The 22968-nt window shown below is 51.4% G+C and overlaps 1 protein-coding gene and 1 pseudogene across 1 annotated transcript in view; one reads left to right on the plus strand and one right to left on the minus strand.

Annotated features, from left to right (window-relative positions):
- The first annotated feature begins 3093 nt into the window (after positions 1 to 3093).
- Positions 3094 to 3202, plus strand: LOC133375290 (5S ribosomal RNA; annotated as a pseudogene).
- A 2404-nt stretch (positions 3203 to 5606) lies between these two features.
- INTS3 (integrator complex subunit 3) overlaps positions 5607 to 22968 on the minus strand; it is an 83705-nt gene continuing 66343 nt past the window's right edge. The window contains exons 24-30 of the mRNA XM_061606183.1: positions 22487 to 22600; positions 20509 to 20557; positions 14510 to 14677; positions 9349 to 9449; positions 8674 to 8746; positions 7590 to 7746; positions 5607 to 6828 (exon numbers count right to left, since the gene is read on the minus strand). Coding sequence (XP_061462167.1) covers positions 6751 to 6828; positions 7590 to 7746; positions 8674 to 8746; positions 9349 to 9449; positions 14510 to 14677; positions 20509 to 20557; positions 22487 to 22600 — 740 coding nt within the window. The 3' untranslated portion in view covers positions 5607 to 6750. The remainder of the gene's footprint in view (positions 6829 to 7589; positions 7747 to 8673; positions 8747 to 9348; positions 9450 to 14509; positions 14678 to 20508; positions 20558 to 22486; positions 22601 to 22968) is intronic.

The raw sequence follows: 22968 nt of genomic DNA on the forward strand, positions 1-22968 counted from the left end.
GCCTGCACTGACTTGCAGCAGCTCTCCAGGGTTTCAGGCAGGAGTCACTCCCAGCCCTACCTGGGGATGCCAGTGGGGATTGAACCCGGAGCCTTCTGCGTGCAAGGCAGATGCTCTGCCACAGAGCTACAGCCCTTCCCCATGGAGGGCCCAGCAATCCAAAAGCAGCCAGCCTAACCTTTCCCCTACTTAGCCTAGCTTGCTTTTTGCTCTCCCAGAAGCATCAACCGCAGCTTCATGAAGTGTCTCCAGCACATTCTTCCCTCTCCAGGCAGGCAGAATCGATGGTTTGGAACAAGCCAATGCTTGTTGGGAGAGACTGGAAAACTGCAACAACAACAAAAGCCACTGATTTAACAGCTTTCACATTGACTGCGAAGCTTGAGCTTCAGAGAAAACAAATTAAAAACAAAACCTTCCAGGCATTTGCAGCTCACATAAGAAGAGCCCACCATCATAGCCCAGCGTCATAGCTCTGGTCTCAGAGTGGCCAACCCAGTAGTGTAGTGGCAAATACAGAAGTGCAGAGTCTAAGTCACAGCCATGACTCCCCCCCCCTTTTTTTTTTTGCTGCTGGGTTAAGAATGGGATCCTTTTTAAACCTCCCACCACAACAGATATCCCTAGGAGCTAATCAGCATGAAAGGTGAATGTGTCAGCTGCTGAGAAGAGTCTTCTCAGTGGATGACTCAGTTCCTTTCACTCCGTTTGGCTTCAACCAGCAGGAAAGGATAAGGAAGTATGTTAGAAGACTCTTCTCAGTGACTAACACATTCCACTTTCATGCTGATTGTCTCATAGAATGCTAGAGACACTGGGACCCTGTTCCAAAAAAAGTAGAGGGTCTAAGATCCCCTGAGACCTTGGATGACTACACCCCGGGGCCAACCAGATGCCTCAACAAAGCCCAGAGGCAGGGTGTGAAGGCAAGGGCCTTCCCTCACTGTTACCCAGAAGAACACAAGAAGAGCCTGGCTGATGGATCAGGCCAGTGGCCCATCTAGTCCAGAATCTTATTCTCACAGTGGCCAACCAGGTGCCCCTGGGAAGCCCACAAGCAGGACCTGACCACAACAGCAACTCTCTCCACTGGCTATTCTCGGCAACCGGCATTCAGAGTACAATGGAGGCAGAATGTCCCCCCTCAGGGTTAGTGGTCATTAATCGCCTGATCCTCCATGAATTTGTCATATCAGTAGATGCCTTACCCCAGTCTGCATTTGTATCGGAATTGTTTCTAAGATGTGTTTAACATTTTTTTTAAAAAAATGTCTTATCGCATGTTATTTGAACTTACAAGATCTGAACAGGGTGGTTCACTACAGATGCTATTGGAGGTCGCTGATGCATAGTCATAATCGACTTGATGGCACATAACAACAATAACTTGCTGTCCTGGGCTCCCTTTGGAAGGGTGGGAGAATTAATTAATTAATTAATTAATTGTCTTTGTAAGCCATTCAAGTTGGACTCAGCTTCCTACAGCTCTGCGAAGGAAAGCTTTTGCAGAGCTAAGATTGGAAGTCGCGCCCTCTGCTTTTTTGGATGGCCGTTGCACAAAATCTGCTATTTATTTATTTATTATTAGATTTATATCCCGCCCTTCCACCAGCAGGAGCCCAGGGCGGCAAACGAAAGGACTGAAAACACTTTAAAACGTCATAAAAACAGACTTTGAAATACATTAAAACAAAATGTCTTTATGACCTGCAAGCTGGACCCCTAAGCGCAACAGTGACTCTCTTCCCACTTTGGACTTCCACTGACCGGCATTCAGGGGCGTCCCACCTCCAACAGTGCAGGGAGAACATTGCCATCGGGGCTAGTGAGTGGGAGGACGGCTCCCTCGGAGGAGCGGCATGTCCTTTTTTAGGACTTGGGCCTTGAATTCAAGCCAGTTCCTCCAAGCCACGAAAGAAATTGCTCAATGCCAAAGCCCAGGAATGTAAAACGATACAATGCAGGCGCTCGACGGAGCCTCCGAGCAGAGCTTGGAAAAGTTACCTTTTTGAACTACAACCCCCATCAGCCCCAGCCAGCATGGCCACTGGATTGGGCTGATGAGAGTTGTAGTTCAAAAAAGTAACTTTTCCAAGCTAGGCTGTGCAAAGCGAATGAACCATAAGAATCTGAGGAAAGCCCTGCTGGAGCAAGCCAGCAGCCCATGTAGTCCACCTTCCTGTTCTCCCAGGGGCCAACCGGATGCCCCCAATGGGAAACCTGCAAGCAGGACCTGACCGCAACAGCAAATCTCCCGTCCTGCGGTTTCCGGCAGATTCAGAAGAATCCTGCCTCCGACTGAAGCGCTAAAGAAGGTGGCCCAAAGGCCCTGTTACTCCAGCACCTTCCCGCAGCATGCAGAAGGTCCCACGTTCCATCCCCAACATCTCCAGGTTGGACTGGGAATGCCCCTGGTCTGAAATCCTGGCAATCAGTGTGGACGATACCAAGGTAGACAGGCAAACAGCCCAACTCTAAGGCAGCTTCCTGTGTTCTTACTGCCCAACCAGATTCCCTCTGGGAAGAACCCAAGAGGGTCACTGCACGGGCCATTTCAAAGGCAGACTCCCTCTGAACACAGGAGCTCTATTTGGCTGTCACGGCGAAACTGACGGAGGAACGTAAGAAGAGCCTGTGCATCAGACTGAAATCCAGCCTTGTGCGTTCCACTATGGCCAACCAGGTGCCCGTGGGCAGAAGCCTGCAAAGCTGGATTGGAGGGCAATAACCCTCTCCTGCTGTAGCTTCCAGCAGCCACCATGCAAAGGTAGAGTGCTGCTGAACCTGGAGGATCCCCATTCAACCTTAATGCCTTCGAAAGGGGAAGGGCTGTAGATGAGTGGTAGACCGCCTGCTCTGCATGCAGAAGGGGGCCAGGTTCAACCCCAGGCACCTCTGAGTAGGGCCGGGAATGTCCCTTGTGGCCAGTGCCACCAACATTGAGCTGGATGAACCAACTCTGTATAAGGCAGCTTCCTATGATCTGAGCCCGTCCCTCTGTTGTCTAATCACTTTTTAAATCCACTCAAAGCCAACCGTTATCACGTCATGGCGCTTGAATTCTCTAATTATACACTAGGTAAAGAACTAAACGCCTACAGCCATACTACCCTGAGCACGCCTGATCTGGGAAGCTAAGCAGGGTCAGGCTTGGTTAGTATTTGGATGGGAGACCGCCTGGGAATACCGGGTGCCGTAGGCTTAGCGGGAGGCAAAGGTAAACCACCTCTGAATACCTCTTACCATGAAAACCCGACAAATACATCCAAAAAGATTTATAGGGTCGCCATAAGTTGCAATCGATTTGAAGGCATATAACAAGAACTAAACATTAGAAGAGCTGGCCAAACAGCAAGAATTGCTGGGAGAGTGGAACAGAGACTGCCCCCAGGAGGTTCAGGGGAGGGAGTGTGCCCCGCTCTCCATTGCGGAAGGTGTGTCAGATACCTGGGCCGTTATCTGTGGTAGCTGCAAAATTCTTGCATTGAGCTGAGGTTTGGAAAAGGAACCTTTGATGTTTTCTTTTTGGTCTGAAGTCATTGTCCACATTCGCTTTGTATTGGAGAACTCTTTGACCTTTGCGGACGTCCGTGCCCTTTTAAGGCATATCCCTGTTATATGGGGATTAACAGCCAGGCAGCGAGAACGGACGTTAGGTGCCCTAATGGTCCCTAATACTTTGAGCCTGGAAGGACAAATAACCACCAACTATTATGCAATGGTTTGATGACCACAATGCTACATTTGAGTGTGCTTTCTATAAATACCAACCTCGCCCGGATATATATTTGGATGTCATATATTGATTTATGTGTGTAAAGTAAAACAAATGTTTTGATGTTTAAATGTACTATTAATGTGAGCTGATGGGGCCCCTTTCCTTTATTGTTTGTCCCCTTCCCTTTAATGAAATTGCAATTTAAAAAATCAATTAAAAAAGAGATAGGGAACCTTGCAGCCTTCGCTGAACCCCAACTCCCATCAGCCCCAGCCAGCATGGCCAACTGTCAGGGATGATGGGAGTTGTAGTCCAGCAACATCTAGAAGGCCGAGAGTTCCCCACAAGAGGACTAGACGTATCCACTGCATCGCGGATCTCATCTTGCTTCCCAACTTGCACCCCATCTTTTTACTTATCCGGCAGAAAGAGCATCTGTCTGTTTCCAGTCCCCCCAGGGAGGCCCAGGCCCCTTAAGGGCAGAAACACAATTATTTGAACTCCCAACCCTCCGCGCAACCAACAGTTTTGTCCCACCCAAAACTGATGATGTAAAATGTCGGTTTTAAAATGTAGGCTTTGTTCTAAAATTGCCTATCGTAGCGTTCTTCCTCTTTTGTTTTGTTGCCTCATTTATTGATAACCAAAACTCTTAGTAAGCTGCTGATGGGGTTTGAGGGTAGCCGAGACAAGATTGGAAGCCAGGCCCAAACCCAGATTCCTCTATGCTGGACCAAACCCTTACAAATACACACACACACAGTGCTATTGCGACAACTCTTGTGGATGTCACAGTAGCCTTCCACTAATCCTTGGCCCCTAAACCCACAGGGACAGCAGAGACCCAACTACCTCGCCTTTCCTTGGGTGAGTCTGCCTGTGTCCCAAGATCTCCAGAGGGGGCTCTTCCCTGTGTCCCCTCGGCAGCAGACATTCGCTACGCGGTGACACAAGAAAGGGCCTTCGCTGGGGTGGCTCCCTCTTTGCAGAACGCCCTCCCAGACACTTGTGGTATTTCAGCACTCCAGGCAAAAATCCCACAACAAAATAGTTTGCCCAGGCCTTTGCAGGTTATTTGATTTTTATTTTGGTGGAAGGTACATAGTCCACTTGAGAGTGTTGAAAGGTGGGCAGTCTCTGTGTTGTTTTACTGTATATTCCTTGTGCTGGTTATTTTGATTGTTTTCATTCTGGGGTCTCCAACCAGGCACCTGTGAGCACCATGGAACCCTCAGGACCCCCCCCCTTGATATGCCCAAGGTCCCCTGCCCCTCCCAATGTGTTTTTTAAAATGCTTTTTGTTGTTTCAGTTGCAGGAGGGAGAGGATTGCCTGCTCTTTTGGGGGAGGGGTCTGTATTTTGTTTGGTGTATTTTGCTCCTTTGGGGGGAATTCCAAGCATTGATGGGTACCCCCCTCCCGGTGAAATGGGTGTTTTGTGGTGGCCACAACAGTTTCCCAAATTTTTGCCCCCAGCCGAAAAAGATTAGGGACCCCAAATGTAACTGATTTTTATGCAATGGGTGTTTTACAATTTGTTATTTCACCATGCCATGGGATCTATGGATGAAAGGTGGGCTGGAAATTAATTAATTAACTAATTAAAACATAAATTTACAAAGCACGCAACCTGATTTTCTTTCCCCAGCCCCCGATATTTCTGCATCTGCCCTTCTCTTTCCTTCTCGCTCCACAAAGGAAGGTTGTGCGAGCCATCTCAGCGCAGCTTCCTTGACTCACCGACTGAAGACCTGTGGGGGTTGGGGGACTCCAGTGGGTCTGACGGAAGCATAATCCCCACGTTTGCCTAGATTTCCATCACACACACTCACAGCCTAGTACACAAACACGAGTCAAAAACAGGTGAACTTTTACAAAAAACATGTTGACAGTTTTTATTGTCTCTTTTAAAAACCACTTAAAAATGATAATCTCTCGGTGGGTAGGCGGGGAATTAAAAATATAACTACCATCTCATCTCGCTTGCGTGTCGCTGGGTCAGCTGTTCCTCTCCACCCTTTCCCACTTCTTCCCCCCTACAAAAGAGAGGGCATTACGGGAAGAGAAGCCGCTTCTCAAAGCTGGCCAGGAGGACTTCGGGGTCCCTTTGTGCCGATGGCCTAGTGGTGGTTGTATGGGGGGGGGAGACGACCGCGACGGGAACAGGGCACCAAGACTTCTCCGGCTGATGTTGGATGGGGAGGGGCAAGGAGGCCACATATAGCAGAGCCCTTCCCTCCCCCCTCCCACGCACACCTAGGGAGTGGGATGGGAAGGAGCAATGGAGGATTTGGGGTAATTAACCAGAATGTTCTCTGCAAGGAGAAAACGGCAAAGATCTTTGCGGAGATCAAACACATGACAAGTTTTTTTGGGGGGAAGGGTATTTGGTGCGGTGGAAAAAAACAGGGATGTGAGGAACAAGTCACACCCGACAAGGCAGCCCTCCCCCCACAAGATAAGCCCCCTCCTCACATGTCCACTCCCCAACCTCAGCCTGATTCCCGGCTCTCCCTCGCAGGAAGCACTAATGGGAGCTATCATGCTGGTTCACACCATTTATTTACATTTCGGAGCAGAGAGGGGTGGCAGACTCAGATACAGTCTCTCTCTGGCCCTGCATTGCTTCCCCACATAGCTCCTCCTGGATGAGATGGCCCACGTCATCGAGATCACCTGCGTGGACAGGCACGAGAAGGAAAACCGCCTTTTCTCTTGCTGCCGCTGTAGAAAACGGTGGACAGGCCAAGGATGGACGGCGATGCCTGGGGGTGGGGCATGGATCGCAGATACAGGGAGGGGGGGCAGAGGCATAGGTGGTGCTGGGGCTTGGGAAAGGGGGTGTCTGAGCATTCAACGTCCCGCCAACGCATCTCTCTGGAGAACTGTCCTTGCTGTGGATGGCCACTCCGTCCAGCTGCTCTGGATCAGCGTTCTGCCGCCGCTGTGGTCACCCCCGGGAGCCACTAGCAACGGGACAGACTGGGGGGCGGGAGGGCACGCTGCACTGCCAAAGCCCCCCGCCCCCCTTCCTCAGTCACTGTCCGAGCCCACTGCCGAAGAGCCTTTTCGCTTCCGCTTCGTTGGTTTGGGTTTTGTGTCTTCCTCCTCCTAAGGGCAAAGGAAAGTTTATTTCAGCAGCAAGGGAACTGTTTCCAGCCCGAGGGCCGCATTCCCTCACAAGCAACCTTCCGGGGGCCGCTTGCCAGTGGTGGGTGGGTGGGGCGAGAGGCAAAAGTGGGCGGAGCGATTCTTACCTTTGTAGTCTACATTCCAGCCAGGCAAAAGTCAGAGGTTTCTATACGTGCCGTGCGGAGACACAGCCCTCTCTCTATTCAGTAAGAGGCGTTTATCGCCAGTTCAAGGACACTCGAGAAGGGCTTTGTAGAACAGAGCTTCTGGAACTGCCTCTCCCCCACCATCCCACAGACCCTTTTCAACCCAAGCACCCTCTCAGTGCCAGCCTCCTCTTCCAGCCACCAAAATACTTTATCCTCCATTGCTCCGGAGTCCCTTAGGACGAAAACAAAGGGCAGGTGACCTGCGGCCCTCCCAGATGTTGCTAGACTGCCGCTCCCATCGTCACTGAACCGTTGGTTGGGCTGATGGGAGTCCCACAGCCCAAAATGTTTCCTCACCCCTGATCTAAACAGCCCCCCCTTCCCATAACACCATTAAGTCCAGAGTCTAAAACTGCCCGACTGTACCGCTGCCGATGTCAGATGGGGAAGCTGGGTCCCACCAAGATGTCCCTGGACTACGCGTCCCATCATCCCTGGCCCCTTGGGCCACGCTAGCTGGGGCTGATGGGAGACGGAGTCCGGGCACCCCTGGAGGGCCACGGAATCCCGGCTGCAAACCTTCCCACTCACAGAGGCGCTGCTGGAGGCGGACTCATCTTCGTTGTTGGCTGGTTGAGCCGCATTCTTCCGGCTGCGGGGACTGGAGATGGTGGCTTTCCGGCGGCTCTTTGGAGGCTTGCTGGAGGAGTCTTCGTACTCTTCGGCCAGGGAGAAGAGGTCGCTGAACCTGGAAGGGGAGTTTCACGAGGGTGATCAGAGCCGCACAGGCAGCTCTGTGCCCAAAACCAGCTCCGGCATCTTTGTTTGTAGGGGGGTGGGGATGTGGAGACTTTGGGGCAAGACACTCTCTCCATGAGCCCCACTCCCCACCAGCTCCAGCCTCCTCCATATCACAGTTGCAACTGGCCTCTCCTCCTGGGCCCAATTTGCACCAACTCCCACCAACTCCCAGGACGGGCGGAAGAGGACAAGGCGTGCGAGGAAGATCACAGCTCCTTTTCCCGGCTCGCTCGCTCGGAGAGGGTAGCTGAACAGGCAACAAGTGGGCCCAGGCGGCCCCAGGGCTTGTGGGCGTGGTGCTGTCCTTGCCGATGCTTGCGGGAGGGGGGCAGGGGTGGGGGAGACATGCCAGCTGCAGTCGAGGCTGGTGACTCCATGTCAGTGGGGGCAGAGGAATCCTTGTTGGACTATGACCTGGGAGACCAGGGTTCGAATCCCCACATAGCCATGAAGCTCACTGGGTGACCTTGGGCCAGTCATTGCCTCTCAGCCTCATGAAAACCTGATTCATCGGGTCGCCATACGTCGGAATCGACTTGAAGGCAGTACAGTACAGTCCAAACTTTCAAGGAGCTGTCCAAGGTGCTGAAAGCCCTTGAAAGTGCGGACTGAACCCCGGAGTGGATTCCACTGCCCCACTGACATGGAGCCGCCAGCTGTGCTCTCTCCATTCTCCCTTTCTCCACTATACAACAAAACCTCTGCTTAGCTCGCAGGGCGAGGCTTTCCAGGCAACCTCTCTGTGTCTCTCTTCAAAAGAAGATGATAACCCGCTTCCTGAGCCCTGTATGGCAGTACAAAACGCCTTTCCCAGCCCTCTGCAAATGCAGATTGAGAGAGAGATATTTTTTGGGGGGGGGGAATAGGCACTTACTTCATCTTGTGAGCTTCGTCACAGCTGGCCTGGACGTGTTGAAGGGCCTGAAGGATCGGGGTTTGGCTGAAAACTGCCAGGGAAGCAGAAGGGAAGAGGGGCACCAATGTAGTAACAAAATAAAGCAACACACGGCGGCTTCATATTTCTTGTAACGTTCACCTGCTAGAGCACCGTGGGATGATTTTTAAGCTGAGTCAACACACGTGCACGGGAATGTAGGAAGCTGTGTTCCACTGATCCAGACTGTTGGTCCGCCAAGCTCAGTATCATCTATACATGGTTGGCAGCAGCTCTCTGGGATTTCAGACTGGGGAACACTCCTAGCCCTGACTGGAGAGGCTGGGGATCAAAACCAGGGACCTTTCGCGCGCAAATCAAATGCTCTGACTCTGAGCTACGGCCCTTCCAAACAAAGCAAGGCTCCAGTCCTCATGGTTTCAAATAAAGGGCTGACAACATAAGAACATCGGAAGCTTCCATAGGAAGTTAAGACGGCTGGTCCATCTGCCTAAGTAGTGTCTACACGGACTGGTAGCAGCTCCAGAATTTCAGAGAGGGGTCAGTCCCAGACCTGACTGGAGATGTCAGGGATCGAACCAGGGACCTTCTGCATGCCAAAACAGAAGCTCTTCTGCTGAGCTAAGGCCTCTTCCCCAAAGGGGCTGTACGTACAGTTCTGTTTGGTGTTGGTGAGGTTCAAGCGCAAGTTGTCCAGATGTTCCAGGATCTGCTCCAAGGTCAGCTGGGCGAGTTTGCTGCTGGAACTGCGCAGGCTGCCAGCAGAGAGACAAAGAGAGAGAAGGGTAATTTATTAGAAGGGCTCTTCAGTCTTCTAATGTTGCACATGAAACGCTGGGTGCAGTCAGAGCTTGGAGCCCTGGGAATCGCCGCTTGCTTTTTTTCCTCTTCCCAGTTAAAACACACACACCAGGTGTCTAGCCCTCATGAGGACATGGGTTTGAAGGGTGGTGTCCAGTTAGTCTGATTTCATTGGGCTACAACAAAGTCCCTTGGGTCCCCCTAGCCCCTCTCCCATCATCCCACCACCACCTCCTCAGTTGTGCTCTTCCAATCAAGGCCTCTTTCTCATTCCATCACTCTGGGTAGTCGCTAGTTACTTTAAAAGATTCAGGGCATGGGCTCACAGCAGGGCCGGTGCCAGATGGCAGCCAGGCTGGGCCCTGACTAGGGGCCCTTGCGGCCCAGAGGGGCCCCTATTTAGGGTGGGTGGGTGGCACTCCTGTTCCATGATCCACGGCCTGATCCAGCAGGGCTGTTCTTATAGGATTAGACAAACTCACAGAACACAATGCTGTCAGTGGCTACATTCCCCCTCCACTGTCGGGGGTAGGATGCTTCTGAATACCAACTGCTGGAAACCCCAGGAGGGGAAAGTTGCTCTTGTGCTCAGGTCCTGCTTGCAGGTTTCCCAAAGGGGCGACTGGTTGGCCACGGTGAGAACAGGAGGCTGGACTAGATGGGCCATTGGCTTGATCCAGCAGGGCTCTTCTGGTGTCCTCATGCGTAAGGGAGGGCTCTTGCCTTCATGCCCTGCCTGTGGGCTTCCCAGTGGAATCTGATTGGCCACGGTGAGAACAGTTGGACTAGATGGGCCACTGACTGGCCTGATCCAGCTGAAGGCCTCTTGTTATGTTCTCAACTCAATTCCCCTTTCAGTTGCTTCCATTCACTACCCCCCTGCCCCCATGATCATCTGTAGATAAAGTCATCTTGAATTAATTTATTTCCCCAAATTAAACATCCAACCTAGAAATCCAGGGCGCCGTCCACCCAATTCCATTTCCCCCAAATTTGCCAAGTAGCCGTACCTCGGTAACACAGCATCTGCCTTCCATGCGGAAGGTCCCCTGGCATCTCCAGGTAGGGTTGTCCCTTGCCCAAAATCCTGGAGAGTTGCTGCCAGTCAGTGTAGGCAATACTGAGCTAGATGGGCAAACGGCTTGCCTATAAGGCAGCTTTTGTTTCACCCGGAAAAAACCTGGGGCACTTAGGAAAACATTTGGGGCCTGTGCTCCACGAGCCCACCCTTGCAACACCCCCAGGACTCTGAGGGGCGGCCCTGCAGCTGCAACAGAACTTGCCCCGAGACCACAAAAAGGCGCACGGCAACAACACTCCCTTGCTGGCTTTGAGGCCAGGTGCTAGACGCATTGGACCGGAAATTACCAGCGGACTGCAGCCACTGTCCCGTTCCTTGGCGTTATCTGCTTTGCAACTTAAATCTGTGCATTTCCCGCTAGCCATTCTGTCTTTTCAGCAGCTTTGGGAAAGGGGCATCAACGTTCATTTCTAAGGCCACCTTCACACTGTACATTTATTCCATTATTATTCCATTTTAAACAGTCATGGTTTCCCCCAAAGAATTCAGGGAAGTGTAGTTTGTGAAGGATACTGAGAGTTGTTAGGAAAGCCATCGTCCCCTTACAGGCTGGCAATTCCCAGAGTTCTCTGGGAAAAAGGACTGACTGTTAAACTACTCGGGGAATTGCAGCTCTGTGAGGAGAATAGGGGTCTCCTAGCAACTCTCAGCACCCTTCACAAACTACACTTCCCAGGATTCTTTGGGGGAAACCACAACTGTTTAAAGTGGGATAATAGTGGAATAAATGTACAGTGTGAAGGTGGCCTTAATAAGCGCTGATCCAGCCCGTCAGCTCTGATGCTCAGGAGCAGCCACTAGATGTCTTCCGTGCTCTTGCTTTCCAAAGAAAAGACCACGTGCGGCGGCTGAGCGGGTCTCTGCCTTGGCAAATCCCTCGCTGTGAGCACTAGGAATATCGGAAGAAGCCCTGCGCCGGCAGAGGAGATGCTCTGCTAACACACTGTAGCCTTTCTCCCTCCAAACAAAGGAAGCTGCCACATACCCGGGTGGACAGTCAGGTCCACTTAGCCCAGTATTGTGGGGGCCCACTTCAACCCCCGCCTTTAAAAATAAAACCAAGATTTCTGCAGTAAAACTTGCTTTTCTTTCTTTCTGCAACGAGATTCTCAGGAAATGGAATTCTGAGTCCAGTGTAACATTCTGCACTCGTCCGCCTCACCCACATGGAAAACATGTGGCCTGCTGAAGTCCCCCCCCTCCCCGGCCAAATTACTTATTCAAAAGTATTTACAGCCTGTCTTTTGACCCTGGCAGGGCTGCTGCGTTGGCCTCTCCCAATTTTCAGCTGAAGTCTTTGGCCCCCAAATAAAACAAGTAACAACACAGGAATGCAGGAAGCTGCCTTATACAGAGTCAGACCCACTGGTCGATCTAGCCCAGTGCTGTCGACACTGACAGGCAGCGGCTCTCCAGGGTTCCAGGCCGGGGGGTGTGTGTCTCTCCCAGCTATATCTGGAGATGCTGGAGATTGAACATGGGACCTTCTGCATGCAAGAAAGATACTCTGTGACTGAGCTAGGACTCAGGAACCCTCCTAGTTTTTCAAAAGTTATGCATCGTCTCTCTCTCTCTCTCTCTTTCTAATTTATGGACAGAATTTAGATTTTTGTGTGGTTCTGCCCCTCCCCTTTTTAAAGGAGACCCTCTGAATCTGTCCAAAGATCAGGGCAAAAATTCCGTGCTCTGAGCAGACAAGCTTCACTCGAGGAGGTGAGTGGAAGAGCGAGTTCAGAGGGCTCTTCTGGATGAATCGAGAAAAAAGGGCTTCCTTCAGACTGTGTGGGGAAACAGAAGGGCGATCTCAAGAGCCGTCCCTACGAGACGGCAGCGGCAGCAGCTGGTGAGAACAATAGGACAGCCATGCTGGATCAGGCCAGTGGCCCATCTAGTCCAGCATCCTATTGCTGCAGTGGCCAACCAGGTGCCCACTGGAAGACCGCAAGCAGGACCTGAGCGCAAGAGCAGCTGTCCCTTCCTGCTGCGGCTTCCGGAAACTGGTTTCCAGATCACACTGCCTCTGACTACAGCGGCAGAGCACACAGCCACCCTGGCTAGTAGCCATTGATAGCCTTATTCTCCCATGAAGTAGCCGCTGACAGCTTTATCCTCTGTAAAGCCCTGGTACAGGGCTCCAGCTGACAAACCGGGTCCGCCCGCAATGGCAGAGGTCAGAAACAGATCTGAATTCCCAGAGGGGAGGTGTGTGCGCGCCTCCAAGTCTGAACCCTCCCCGCTCCTGTAGGAACCGAAGAGAACTGCCCTCAAGGCTGGCGAAATCTCCTCCAGTAGTACAAACAGCTTCTTCCACCCGCAGCTTCCATTTGGCTCTAATTGGTCTTGGGTGGCTGGCACAGCACTTGTCAGTCACTGAGCCACCCCCGGGGGGAAAGCTCCCAGATAAATTGTCCTGAGTTTGCAAGGCAGATGTGGAGATGGCTTAGGGAAGCGGGTCCAATTAGGAGAAGGAAAACAAGCAGTTTGCTGCTCTTCCTCTCTCTGACTAAGTTGATGAAACGAAAAGGAAAACACAGACATGACCGGCGATGGAAGGTGCCGTTTTGTCTGTGGGGAGGGGTTCAGGGGTGGCCAGGGGGGAGCCGGCAGCTGCCTTTGGAGGGGGGGGTCACATCCACTGCCCAGGTGTACTCATCATGTTCACAGCTTTCAATAAAGATGTAAAAATAGAGCAAGTTTCTAGTCCTTATGATGTAAGGGGGGAAAATGTGGGGGTAGCATCAGGGGAAACCTTAACAGCAATGCAGAGTCAAAGCTCGCTGGGTGACCTTTGGGTTACTAGAAGCTCAAGACCTACTAACCAGTCAGCAAATGGGTGCAAAAGATACAGAATTAAAGAACAGGGTGCCCTTGAACACATTCTGTGCCTGGGAATTTGTTTTCATTGCTTGAACTGAACTCGGCACGTGGTATATGTGTACATTTTTTTTTCATTTAACCAGCTTTATTTAGGTGGAAGCAGCAGCCTCGTTCTAGCTAGTGGTTGAACTATGTGGGAGTTGGAAGCCCTGGCCAATCCATTTCAAAATCACGCGCAACGTAACAACGGTAAGAAGAGCGCAGCTGCTGGATCGGGCCAAGGGAAGCCCATGTAGTCCAGCCTCCTGGTGTCACAGGGGCCAGCCAAATGCCCCAATAGGAAACCCACCTGAGGGCAGCAGCAACTCTCCTGTTGGGAGGAAGGGCAGGATATAAACCAAATAATAAATAAATAAAATAAATAAATAAACTCTCCCCACTTGTGACTCCCAGCAACTGGTATTCAGGGACATATCGCCCCTGACAGTGAAGGCATAATATAGCCATCAGGGCTAGCAGCCATTGACAGCTGCCCCTCCATGAACCTGGCTAGTAGCCACCGCTAGCCATGAAATTTGCCCAGTCCTCTCGTACAGCCATCCAGGGTGGTGGCCATCACTGCCTCTTCTGGGAGCAAAGTCCATAGCCTAGCCGCGTGGAGAACTTTCCTTCTACCAGCTCAAGAGGATGGCAACAAGGGAGAGGGCCTTCTCAGTGGTGGCCCCCAAATGATGGAATGATTCTTCTGACGAGGTGCGCCTGGCGCCAACACTGTTATCTTTTCGGCGCCAGGTCAAGACTTTCCTCTTCTCCCAGGCATATTAGCATGTGTTTCTAAATTGTTTTAAATGTTTAAATTGTGTTTGAAATTGTTTTTAAAATATGTGTTTTAAATTTGTATATTTGTTTTTAATGTTTTTAGTTACTGTAAACCACCCAGGGAGCTTTGGCTATGGGGCGGTATATAAATAAATAAATAAATAAATAAATAAATAAATAAAAGAGATCTACGAGTACGTAGATCCTGGTTTATCTTCTGCCCGCCCCCGGCTGAAGCAACACATGCCGCCGCCTCCTCCTCCCTCCCCTGCCTGTCCTTGCCCCAGCCGGCCTCACCTTTGGCGTTTTCGGGGCAGGCTGTTGTTCTTGATCAGGAGGGACTTGATGTGCTCCGCCAAGAGGTCGTCGTGTTTGATGCACCAGTGCCGGAGGATGCTGGTGGTGAACTGGTCGTCCGGGTGGCACGGCCGGCTCAGCACCATCTTCACCATGTCTTCGCTTGGCCTGTGGCAGAACACAATGCTGATTATTGCTGCTGCTGTCTTGAAAAAGGGCAAGCAAACTTGAGGAAGGTAGGAGCCCAGTGCTGTAAGGGTGTGTGTGTGTTAGTTTTACAGTCTACTCAGGGATGGGGAACCTCAGGGCCGGGGCTCATATGTGGCCCTTCAGGCCCCCCTGTCTGGCCCCCAGGACTCTCCCTGGTCCACACCTCTCGCCGGCTCTGCTTCACACCCCGTTTTTTGCCTGACTGGGATGTTTCCTGGGACACTTGCTTGCCTGGATGAAAGATAGAGAGGTGTGTGTGTGTGTGTGTCAAAACTTGCCTAGCGGACAAAGGTGAAATTCACAATAGTTGCTCCACCCACTTTTGTCTCTGGCCCCGCCCACCACTGGCATGTGGCCTCCTGGATCCTAGACTCATAGAACAGTAGAGGTGGAAGGGGCCTATAATAAGGTCATCAACGCAGGAATCCAGCTTAAAGCATCCCTGACAGGTAACTATCCAGCTGCCTCTTGAAGGCCTCCAGCGTTGGAGAGCCCACCAACTCCCTGGGTCATTGGTTCTAGTAGCGCTCTAACAGTTAGGAAGTTTTTTCTGATGTTCAGCCAAACTCTGGCTTCTTATAACTTAAGCCCATTATTCCGTGTCCTGCACTCTGGGACGATCGAGAAGAGATCGAGGCCCTCCTCTGTGTGACAACCTTTGAAGTACTTGAAGTAGAGGACATGGAATAATGGGCTCAATTTACTCTCCAACCCTGGAGGCATTTGAGAGGCAGCTGGACAGCCACCCGTAGGGTCTGCTTTAATTTAGATTCCTGCATTGAGCAGGGGGTTGGATTTGATGGCCTTGCAGGCCCCTTCCAACTCTACTATTCCATGATTCGACCTGAAGACTGGTTGCCCACAAGGGGGTGCTGTAGCAGCCCTAGTTCTGAATCCTTGCTAACAACCTAACAGGCCTTTGAGAACTTTTAAGTTCCTAGCGGTCCCCCTGTCCCGGCACCTGGTCATTCCTATCGCTGCTGCAACTTCTGCCACAGAGGGAGGCAACATCGCTGATCTGGACCCTGAGGACAATCAGCTAAGCTGCCGCGTGGAGCTGCCCCGACGCGACTGCCTTAAAAAAAATAAAATCCTGCTCTACATGCTCCACAGTCCAAGCCAGCCTCAAAAGGAGGCCTGGGTTTTCCCAGCATGCCGTGCTATTAGAGCCCAGCAGGAGAGGTGCCTGGAATTTCCCAAACGGCAGCGTGAAGTGCCTTCCAGCACAGCAGCTAAGAGCATCCTCGGGTGTGTCAGAGAGAGAGAGAGAGAGAGCGCCTGTCCCCTGCCAGGCCCTTCATGAAGAGAAATAAAAGCATTCTTTGCAGAGCAGTTGGCAGGGGTCAGGCCGGGATGTCGCTGCCTCCCTGTGGATCGGAGTCAGGGGCAGAAGAAATGCTGGTGGCAGCAAAGGACACTAGTGAGTGACTGCAGGGAGCAGAGGGCTAGCCACTGTTTTGGGGGCAAATTTGGCTGGGCATCCAGGAAAGAAGGCCGCCCAGGCTGTGGCTGGGAAAGAGAGGCTCTGGCAGCCGGTTTGCCTCCGTCTGGAGAACGTATTTAGAAAGCTCTACTGGACCAGACTGAAAGAAGAAGCCAGCTACTCCAGTGGCCAACAGCGGCCAAATTCAGATGCCTCCAGGGATCCCAAAGTGTAGAGCTTCTAATTTTATAGGGTTGTATAGCCTTCACTCTCTGTGCCAACCCATCCCTCTCTCTCTCTCTCTCTCTCTCTTTGATCCGGCTCATTTCTGTAGGCTGCACGACATTAGGGCCCCACGTCCGTCACGACTGGGCCATTCACAGTTTTGACTGGATCCCAGCTTCGTTTGTGCATTCTGCCCATTAATGGGACACGTCTTTGGCACTAACTAGACCTTCAGGCTTCATTGCGCCATACCATCTCACCATCGCCTTCTAAGGGGAACACATATCTTTGCCATCAGACGGCCCAAACTAGCGGGGCTGCCCAAGGCCCTAGAAAGGCCCTGCCTTCATCCAGCCAGGGGCCAGATGCACCATCAGCTCTGATGCGGCGTAAGGCAGGCCTCCTCTGTTTGGTCTAGACCCGTGTGTGCGTGGGCATGCCAGTGCACCACAACTCTTCAATTCTGCGTCTGTGTTAGAATTGCTTGTTAATATGTATTTTTAAAATATATTTTTAACCGTTCTTTAAAAGATGTTTTTAAAGCTTTTTAAAAAAATGTTTTTAAAGTTGTTTTCTTTTAATGTATTTTAAGGTCTGCTGTTATGATGTTTTAAAGTGTTTTTAGCATTTCTGTTTGCCACCCTGGACTCCTGCTGGGAGGAAGGGCAGGATATCAATCAAATAATAAATAAATATGAATTTGGAGGTGGGACGTCTTCCACCTTTTGAAGATTAGGCAGAGAGATAACAAGCCTGTACGGCCCCTTCCTACATGCAGATGCCATTTGCCTCACCCTCAATTTCCCGGAACGATGCTACGCTGTGACGTAGCGTCATTCCAAAGCAACCCTTCGCGGCCGCAAAAGCGGGCTGACCGTTTCACATGAACGATGCGTCTATTAATCACAGATTTAAGTTTTTATATGGCTAAACTCTGCCATGGAGTCCTGATCCCCCCTCCCCCAGCAATTTTTGTGGCTATCCAAGACCCCACCGATTTTGGTGTCAAAAAAGATGAAAAAATTTAAGTGCACAGGACACTGACGGTCGATTACTATTAGGATCGTAAACAACAGTGTTTGGATATTTGTTTTCATGTTCATATACTCACCACCACCACGTCTGCAAAAGCCAAGGTATGCTATTCCTAATCTTTGCCTTTTTACTCTGTATTCTGCCATCTCTAACTTAGTTATAAGTGCAGCCATTGCTAAATCAAATAGCAGGCAGCAGATCTCCTTGCTTCATACAGGTATGTTTAAACCTCGCCGCCCAACCCAGAACTCTGATGGGGATGACTATCATTTGATGAGTTGGGAGGGGAGGTCATACCACCCCAACTGATCTACACAGGCTGACTGAGAAGGGGGAGCTGTGTGTGAGAAGGTGGGGTGGCCACACCCACTACTGGTACGTGGCCCCCATGGGGTAAATGTGGCCCTCAGGACAAAAAATGTTAGCTGCTCCAGCTTTTGAGCTGGCACCAGATTCTTCTATGCTCTTGCGTGGGGGGGAAAAACTGCAATTCTCAGGGATCCACATCTGGAGACGCAGAAGACCTGTTGCAGCGCTTCCCACCCCTCGGCTACAATAATCAGTGCAGGCCGTCGGAGAAGACACAAACGCTACTTGACCGCTCAGCTTGCGGCTTCCTCTAAGCCCATGTGGGCTGCGTCTCGCCTCACTCTTAACAGCCGCTCCAACCGCAGAGGCAACTGGAAGCTCTGCTCGAACAGGGGTCGTCTCAGGTCAACCTGGCAATGAGATAACACTTTCCCTGGTGCTCGGATCGCCAATTGACATTTTGCAATGGCAACGGTGCAGGCTCTCTGCCTTGCAGCGAGCCAAGCCTCTAAACGCACACCAGCCTTTGCCAGCTCTGTAACTCATTCAGCCGCCGTCCACAGCCCAAAAGGTTGATTGCATTGAGCGGAGATTGCTGGCATGAGGCCAGGGAGCTATTTTTTTGGCGGGGGGGGGGGAATGAAATATGGCTTTAATTTTCCATCCTGATCTGCCGTGTGTCGAAGCCAGGGCTTATTAAAGCTGTTAAGACTCAGACGGCTCTTCCTACAATGGGTAGAAATTGCATCAGGAACAGGAACACAGAGCCTGAGGGCAGGGGGGGGGAGGCAGGAGGCTGCCCCACACCAAGGCAGATCTTGGTTCATCTGGCTCAATATTGCCTACACAGGCTGGCAGCGGCTCTCCAACGTTTCAAAGCAGGGGACTGGGCCTTCTGCGTGCAAAGCAGATATTCTACCACCGAGTCTTCCACGGTCCGCTACTGGGTATGTTAAAGGACATCAGCCTTCATGTTAGGGAGGGATTGGCCCATTTCGGTTCCGTCTGTTTCTCATTTTCCCAACCGGAAATTCAGCACTCCACGTTTCGGCAGCAATTTGCAAGTTGGTTTGTTTTTTTAAAATTCTTCTGCATTTTAGTGCGAATTTCTCCTCACGCACACATTTCTGTATGCCGTTTTGACTACCGTTCACATTTTTGCAAGCAATTTCGCATAATGCATCCTTGTATGTTATTTCCACTGATATGTGCACTTTCACGCACGCTTTCCCGTAATATATGCATTTTTGTAAACACCGCTGGGCTGGAGAACTGCATGGCAACATTTGGATCAGCACAAATTTTGAAGGATGGCTGTGTTTCGATTCTCATATTGTTTCAGAAAGTGCGGATTTGGTAGATTCGGTTTCAAATGTGAATTGGATTGAATTCCTCCCTCATCCCCACCTCCCTGAAAGTTCATGACCCACCTCAGCGCTGCCTTTATATAAATGTTTAAATAGGAACACAGTAAGATCGCTGGTCCATCGAGACCAGTACTGTCCACACGGACTGGCAGAGGCTCTCCAGGGTCTTCAGGCAGGGAGTTTTTCCGCAGCCCTACCTGGAGATGCCACTGGGGACTGAACCAGGGACCGTCTACATGCAAAGCAGATGCTCTGCCACCGAGCTACGGGTGCCCGGAGAAGAAAGCCGCCAGAGGCAGTTCAAGACAGGGATCGACATGGAAGTCCCCGAGGATGAAGCAGCAGGCACGGAAAAAGCTCAGAAGAAATAAGACAGCTGGGAAGCAAAGGCCCATTTCGCCCCACCAGTTTAGACTTCAGAGAGCTGGAGGGACTTCAGTCGAGGCCCACGTGAGGAAGTGAGACACAAAGGACTCGGGACAGTGTGCTGCGGTGGCCGGAGAGTCCGGGAAGGGCTGGGGAGAGCCAAGTTCAAAACTCCACTCTGCTATGAGCCTCGTTGGGTGACCTCAGGCCAGTCGCCATTTCTCAGTCTTGGCTACCTCACAGGGTCGTTGCGAAAATAAATTGTGGGGAGTGGAACTATTGAGCTCCTTGGAAGGAAGCTTGACTACATCTTTGCGGGAGGATAGCCCTTAAGGCAAAACACTGAAAACCTGCCTGGCTTCCCCTGCTTGAAAATCTTGTTCAGGCTCCCCTCGTCTTCCGAGAGGTCACAGAAGGCACAGCCCACATGACTTGAAGCCTGTTGCTGCAGCCATGAGGGCTAGCGACTTACTTTTTTGCTTTTTAAAGAGAAAAAACATACAGAGGATCGAGAACAGGAGCGGGGAGGCTTTTTCAGTCCCGAGGGCAGTGTCCCTCTTCTGGGCCAGCTTCCAGGGGCCGCATGCCAGTGGTGGGCGGGGCCAGAGGCAAAAGTGGGCTGAGCAACCGATGTAAACTCTACCTTTGTAGAGTAGGCTAGTTTCTACCCACACACTCACATTTGGGCAAGCAAGAGGCATCAACAAGAGTTTAAGGACACATTCAAAATGCTCCAGGAGAGTACAAAGTGTGGCAGGGGGCCTCAGCTTTAAAACGTGTCCTATGGAAACTATAAACAGCCCTGATCAAGTATCTATCTATCTATCTATCTATCTATCTATCTATCTATCTATCTATCTATCTATCTATCTATCTATCTATCTATCTATCTATCTATCTATCTATCTATCTATCTATCTCCTTTTCCCCTCTCCGTCCCCATCCCTCATTCTGAAGGGTTTTCCCAAGCGATTTTTTTTGGGGTGGGGTATGGCCCAGCAGCAAAGCGCCCCCCGCTACAAGAGCACTGAAGGCAAAGCAGCCAACGAAATTTGGATACATACTTCTCCCGTCGCAGCTGGAGCAATAAGCAGGAAAGGGCCTCGGGGTGGTCTGAAAGGGAAAGCAGCGTTCGTTTAAGCACCTGCTCGCTCCCTCCCGACACGGAGCTGGGCGCGCCCGAGTCTTTTTATTTTCTTTGCCACAGCATCGGCAGAGAGAAGGTGCCCGGGCCTTTGTTTTAGCTGATGCCGTCAGCCTGGGTCTCGGCCTGTGCCATCACAGACGGCAGATCGGAGTCTGCGTGATGCTCCCCCATACAGATCATCAAAACATACCCTGCGCAGAGAAGATCTGCATGTCTAAGAGAAGTGAAGAAGACCCTGGAGGCGAAAAACCCTGGGAAAATGGGTGTTTTTCCTCATTTTTTGGGTTTTTTCCCCCTTTTTCCCCAGAAAAAAAAAAACAAAAGGAAAAAAAATGGGAGGGAACCATTCCCGCCCCCCTCAATTTTTTCCAGGAAAAAAATGTGGAAAAAATGGAAAGAAACCCGTTTCACTCCAATTTTGCCATTCCCCCCCCTGGCCTTCACATCTCTACGCATGTGCACAGAACCCTTCTCCGTGGTGTCATCCATTTACATGCTGCTTATATGCCGAAATGGAGCACTCAGGCCTGCTTCTCACTGAGGTGCTCAACCTGTCCCTGGGCTGCAGGATTTCAGTTGTGGGGCCCACATGTCTTGGAAGTCGCTTAATAATATTATCATCGTCCTTGTCATCACTGGCCTGCACACAGAAACTTAGCATCTCAGGGTGAAGGACCCTTCACCTTGGCATGTTAGATTTCCGCCTGTGGGGAGGGTTTCCAATTCCACCTGAGGCAACTTTCAGTGTCGTGAGCGCCTGCTCCACCCCCTGGCAGCCTGAAACGGTAGCAGCCCAGGAACAGATTTACTGCCTCGGTCAGAACACAGAAGGCCGCCTTCCTGCAGAGGCGGGCCTCCTTGTTGCACACTGAAACAGAAGCGAAACCCCCAGCTCCTTTATTAGTTACAAGCATGCTGATGATTTGACAAGGGAAAGGTAGAGGAAACAGCAGGTTGGTTCATAAGGTCCATCTCTGCCTTGCTAGCTGCCTCCCTGATCTAAGGGTTGTATCCTCTGCTAGTCCTCCGATCAGCAGAACCATTGAAATTCATGGACATGACTAACTTTCCATTTCAATAGGTCTACTCTGAGCAGGGCAAATGCTGGACACAACAATCACAACCGTGCCAGAGCAAGCCTTGCTCCCCCATCATCCCAGGGCTGAGTGCTTGTGGGTCAACCCCCCAGTTGGCACTCGCTGCAGTGCGCTCCTCGAAGCCCCCAACCCTCAAAGCATACCCAGCCCCCTTCCTATGGCACAAGACAGGGCTCTGAACCATCCCTGACCTCAGCTCATCTTAGGGGAGGAGTTCCCAAACTTCCCCCCACACCCACTGGAAAACCGTTCAGGGGTCTCGGTGGACCACTGAACAACTTTCCTGCCTCTTGTAGCAATTACAGTGCACAGTGCTAGATGCCGCGTGGTTTTAAACCGCATTTCTGCCGCTGCTTTTACGTCTTGCCGTTTGCGTTCCATCAGATACAGACGGCAATGCAATAAAAATGCAACATGAGAAATAAAAGGAGCAAAAAAAAAAAAGAGGCAACTAAAAATCATTTAAATGCACATTTAATGCAGATGTGCCACAGACCACCGGAATGAAGTCCACAGGCCGCAGTTTTGAGAACTCCTCCCCCTTCCTACTCCCTCCTTCAAACCAATCCCCAAAGTGTTCCATAAAGATCTCCTCCTCCTCTCTCTTTCTCCCTGCCCTATAAAAGCAGCAAACATTTCCCCCGCCTGCTTCTCCTGAGCTTCTGGATCTTCCATCCCCCAAACCCTCCCTTCTGTTGGGACCACCTGGGCTTCATTCCCCCCCCCCCCGCCACCACCACCACCACCCCAAACCGCAGTGAGCGGCCTCGGTGCCTCCGCCAACCTCTCCTCACTCGCCTTTATACTTGAGGTGCTGCAGGATGGGGATGATGGTCTCCAGGGGGATGTTGTGGGCCAGGAAGAGTTGCCACGTGCAGTATTGCTCAAACGTCTCCCACTCCAAGCTCTGAACTGGAAAAAAAACGGGGCAGGGGGGTGGGAGGCAGGGTGGGAGAGAAAAAGGAAATGGCCTGTCAAAGACACGGAGGCACGACGCCATCACCACCCTGTTCATAGAACCCTAGAATCGCAGAGTTGGAAGGGGCCTGTAAGGCCATCAAGTCCAACCCCCAGAGCAACGCAGGAATCCAAATTAAAGCACACCAGACAGGAGGCTGTCCAGCTGCCTCTTGAAGGCCTCCAGTGTTGGAGAGCCCACCACCTCCCTAGGGCATTGGTTCCATCGTCATACCACTCTAACAGGAAGCTTCCTGCAGCTTGAGCCCATTATTCCGTGTCCTGCACTCTGGGACGATCGAGAAGAGATCCTGGCCCTCCTC

Source organism: Rhineura floridana, chromosome 22 (genome assembly GCF_030035675.1).
Source record: "Rhineura floridana isolate rRhiFlo1 chromosome 22, rRhiFlo1.hap2, whole genome shotgun sequence".
Classification (NCBI taxonomy): Eukaryota; Metazoa; Chordata; class Lepidosauria; order Squamata; family Rhineuridae; genus Rhineura; species Rhineura floridana.